Source organism: Malaya genurostris, chromosome 3 (assembly GCF_030247185.1).
Source record: "Malaya genurostris strain Urasoe2022 chromosome 3, Malgen_1.1, whole genome shotgun sequence".
In the NCBI taxonomy this organism is placed as follows: domain Eukaryota; kingdom Metazoa; phylum Arthropoda; class Insecta; order Diptera; family Culicidae; genus Malaya; species Malaya genurostris.
The window spans coordinates 208,554,543-208,558,969 of NC_080572.1; the positions used below are offsets into that span (position 1 = coordinate 208,554,543).

Consider the following 4,427-nt stretch of genomic DNA (forward strand, 5'->3'; position numbering starts at 1 on the left):
AAAACAAATCGTTGAAATAATTTATGTTTTTCTGGTAATTGATATTTCAGTTATCATGACCTTTCATCCATTATCTTGAACCAATTCGAATGTTTATATAAACCTTACTTGAAAGCCGCTCTCTCGTTGAATTGTAAGAGATATTCTGTTACTACAAGAGATAACCTGACGGTGGTTAAACTGAGCCTCGGTAGAAAGAGAAACGAATGAAGGACGGAATGGTGCTCATTCGGTGCGTCAGCGAATGTTGTGTGTTAGAATGTGAAGTTTACTGCAGTAGAGTGCTCGTCAGTGTACGACCACATTCAATTTCAACTGAATTAAATGAAGTTTTACAGCACTGCACAAAACCATGATAAATGAATTTTCTTTACGTGTTGTCTTGGACTCGTCAGTGCAGAGCAGTTCAATTTGAACTGCTCTGCACTGACGAGTCTAAGACGAAACGTAAAGAAAAGTAAAAACGGTTATGTGCCCAAAGCACAAACTTGAGATAACCCCTAAATGACCATGATCAATGAATTTTTGTTGCCAAATTTTCAAGATATGGATGTGGATGTTTCAACAGGATGGTGCCACTTGTCATACAGCGGCCTAAACAAACGATTTATTGAAAGAACATTTTAACGACCACCATCATTTCGAGAAATTGTGACGGTGAATTGTCCTCCACGTTCGTGTGATGTGACGCTAATCAAGATTTTTTTGGCATTAAAAATGCCTTACTCTTCACTATATGGGGCCGGGTGTCAATTAAAAGTTTCAAAAATAGTCGCGTAACCTTTTTGTGTCATAATTTTGAACGTTAATCGGTCATTTGTTGATGGATTGTTATAATTTACCAACCAATCGATTCGGAAACATTTAACTTAAACATGTATGACGACGTCTTTTCAGTATTTCAATAGCATATTATTGAAAAAAATGGTTGAAATCGACCTATGTTTTCATCCACCAATCCCTGTTGTACAAAATGATACAAACATCGATGATAACAAATGATAGAACGCATATACAATCCAGTCATCAGCTCACTGGACGAGCTACTTGTTTCATTCACAGTCAAACATCAACTAGGCAAAGAAATATTGTGCAGCCTACATTTATAGATTTCTCTTCATACTACGCATAACGATACGGTGTTTTCTATGCGTGACGCAAAGCCATTTACCGACACTTTGTGAAGATTATCGACGATTTTGAAGGATTAATAAAATTACACCATTACTGGGATTACTGGTACACCATTTTCTCTGAAATCGATTAGCTGTTTATAAAATTAATAAGTCCACCCAGTGAACGACCATTATTAGTTTAAAACTGGGAGTAAATAAACGATATAAATCAAAACAAATTAATAAGTTTGTACGTTTCTCGAAAATTATTATCATAAAATAAAATAGTTTCATTTGTTCAGGTTTAAATCTTTAGGTTGTTTGTATCTTAAATTGAGCTTCCAAGTAACTTTGAAGTGTAGTGAAGTTTAGTGTATCATCATCATTATCATCTTTATTTCTGTATTTATTATGTAGACCCTAGAAACGTTTCATTTTTAATGTTATTGTGCTCGGTCGTGTCTCCCTCTAATTTTTTGTGGGGATACGTTAAGTCATTGGTTTATGTGGATAAACCAGCAAAAATTGATTCTTTCTAAACTAATATTCAACGCGTTATTGCTGAAATATGCCCTCAAATGCTTCAAAAAGTGGTCGAAAATTGAACCTCCAGAATGATCTTTTTGAAAAATAGTCGTGGCATCGATATGCCCGAATTCGTATTCGTATGTTAAATGCCAATAAATTATCTACCAAATAAAACAAAAATTCGTCATTTCATAATTTTCCATGTGTTTTATTTCAATTTCAAATCAGCTAGCTCTTAAAAAACACCCTTTATATAGTGTCACTAATACTTTAATTGAGAATCATTAGTTTTAAGAGTAAAATCACGACCGCCGTTATTATGATGTACCGTATCTTTGCTTGTAATATGATTCAAACTTCTTACAAAAAGAGATAAATTCCAGTATGTAACAAATTTACAACTACCCACTCGGGCCAACAATGTTCTGCCGTTTCTGTTCAAACTTGACCTCTTTCAACTATCATTTGTTATCATCGATGTCTCACACACTTGCTGAGCAGTACTTCGCAATGGCTTCACTACTATTCGGGAATTAGTGAAAAAATGCAAAAAAATGCATAGCTTTCGAAGGCAACTACTTGAAATAATGCATCTGGAACTTATGACTTGCAATCAACAAGGATTTTCATTGAAAAAATCCCGTATTTTGAAAAGGCACACTTGGTTTAAAGCAGCTTCAATTTGTACCAATTATGAATTTGTATCGTTCAATGCATTGTAAAGTTGTCGGATTAAATGATTTCTTGTTTTTTTTCACAACGAACTTATTTGTATCAATCATCAGTTACAAGAACAAAAAAAAAGTTTTCGGGCCTAATTTTGAAACACAAAAAAAAAGTTTCAATGCCTTCATCGTCAAGTAATGAAAGTGGTTTGAATGCTTCGGAACGCTATCGGTTAATATCTGAAAAAAAAGGTACGACTATTTTTAACCACTTTCGGTTTACCCGCACATGATTAAGCGACTGCAACAGACAACGGTTGACATCGCGTTGGTGGAACCTGCCGAATCGATTTGGTATTGAATTATCACACCATAACAGCGTAATTTTGCGGTTCCATGACTACCCATGTGACACCAGGTCAATTTTATCGAGTGTGTGGTTCGGCGCGATCGCCCACTGACCTTAACTGACCAGCCAGACCCGCACAAGGCACTGCGACCGGGAACCGCTGGGAAAAACCGGGGGGAAAATTGTGACATAAAAATTGTTCTCAGTATTTTACAGTATCAAACTGCGGTTTTCACAGGCGTATCAATTAAGCACGATTTCCTGTAATAAATTTGGGATTATCATGATTTTCACTCGCAAAAATATGGCCGTCGCTATTGTTGTAAGCCGGGATAATGGGGTAACCTTAATTCGAACGCACCAACGCCTCCGTTCAGGCCTGCTCGAATGGCAATGGCCTGGTGGCGGCATGTGATGAGTTACGGTTCACAGTTGATCCAACATTTTTTTGTTTTTTTTTTGGTCGAGGTTTCTCTCTTTTCAATTTACTGCACTGGTTTCGTACGGCTTTTCAAGCAATTTAATTTATTGTCACAAAATTAAATAACAATCAGCGGTTTTTTTTTGTCCCCGGTTGGGCAAGAGGTGGTAGTAAATTCCGCTCTTTTTGGCTTCGGTTCGTTAGCCAAGAGTGGCACGAAGTCGAGCAATTTGTGCATCCAAAGCGGCCAGACTGAATTCCGGATCCTTTGGCGGACTGCGTCGTATTTCTTCCAGTCCCTTAAGCACGTGATCTGGCACCGGAGGCTCTACCGGTAGATGAGCTCCTTGTGGCTGGAATCCGTAAGTGTCTGCACTGTAAACTACTCGATAGAGAACACCATCCGGACCCTTGTAGGAATACTCTCCAGCCGCGTTGGCACCATCGTAACTGGATTGTTGTGCTGAAATTCCATTGCTAGTCTCGTACCGATAGTTGTACGCTCCGCTGGGTTCCTGGTTCTGGTCCTGTGACAGAATGACGGCTTGTGACTCAAGTGATCCAATCGGAAGACGCTTCTGGGGTGCCGCGAGTGCTACTACAACTAAGCTGGCCAGCATTAGCTGCGGGAAGTGATGGAAATTAGTTCAAATGTACAATTTCCTAAAAACAGTGCACAGCACTCACCAATTCACGGTACATGATGATGGACTTGTGGGAAATATTGCTTGCCGGAAAGTGACTTAGAACTGACTGATATCGAAGCCGACATCGGTTCAATCTTTTATACGACGAGCACCATCCGAGCGCCTTCAAGGTGGGCCTCCCGGTCGGTGCTGGCGGCCGGCTCAGTAAACAAATTACCAAATTATCTTCATTCTGCCGAAGCTGTTTCTCTGCCGCTTCGGATGCTGCTGCGGTGTTTTGTATTTCAACTCTCCGCTCGATTCTAATGCCACTTGTTCGTTGCAAACTTCTCACTCTCGGTTGCATATAAGTTTAGACTTTTTTTTGCAGGTGTTGTGTCTGCGATTGATTTGCTTCTGAGGTGGTGACCCGAGCAAAAAAAGAATAAAAGTTTACGTATCTGTTTGATGTGCTCTCTCTCTCTCTTTTGATTGCTTAGATTTTAGAGAAGTTTTTTCTCTTAGAGAAAACTATCTGGAAAGCGAATTGTTTGGATAACAATTGCCAAAAAAAATCACAATTTCTCAAAACCCACTTATAATTTCAATATCAAACAGACCATAATGAAAACTCGGACTTCTGAAAAACAATTTCTCTTCATTTGGGATCCTGCAAACATCAATGCAAACACAAAATCGTCTGGTCTTTCTAAAAAAATATAT

At 38.6% G+C, this 4,427-nt stretch overlaps 1 protein-coding gene across 1 annotated transcript; it reads right to left on the reverse strand.

The window, feature by feature from the left end:
- Window positions 1-3,154: 3,154 nt before the first annotated feature.
- Window positions 3,155-4,086, reverse strand: LOC131438485 (uncharacterized). The gene is made up of 2 exons (XM_058608547.1): window positions 3,766-4,086; window positions 3,155-3,701 (listed from the first exon to the last, which is right to left on the reverse strand). Exons 1-2 carry the CDS (start codon window positions 4,069-4,071, stop codon window positions 3,279-3,281), a joined length of 729 nt encoding a protein of 242 aa, XP_058464530.1. The 5' UTR covers window positions 4,072-4,086; the 3' UTR covers window positions 3,155-3,278.
- Between the last annotated feature and the right edge of the window lie 341 nt (window positions 4,087-4,427).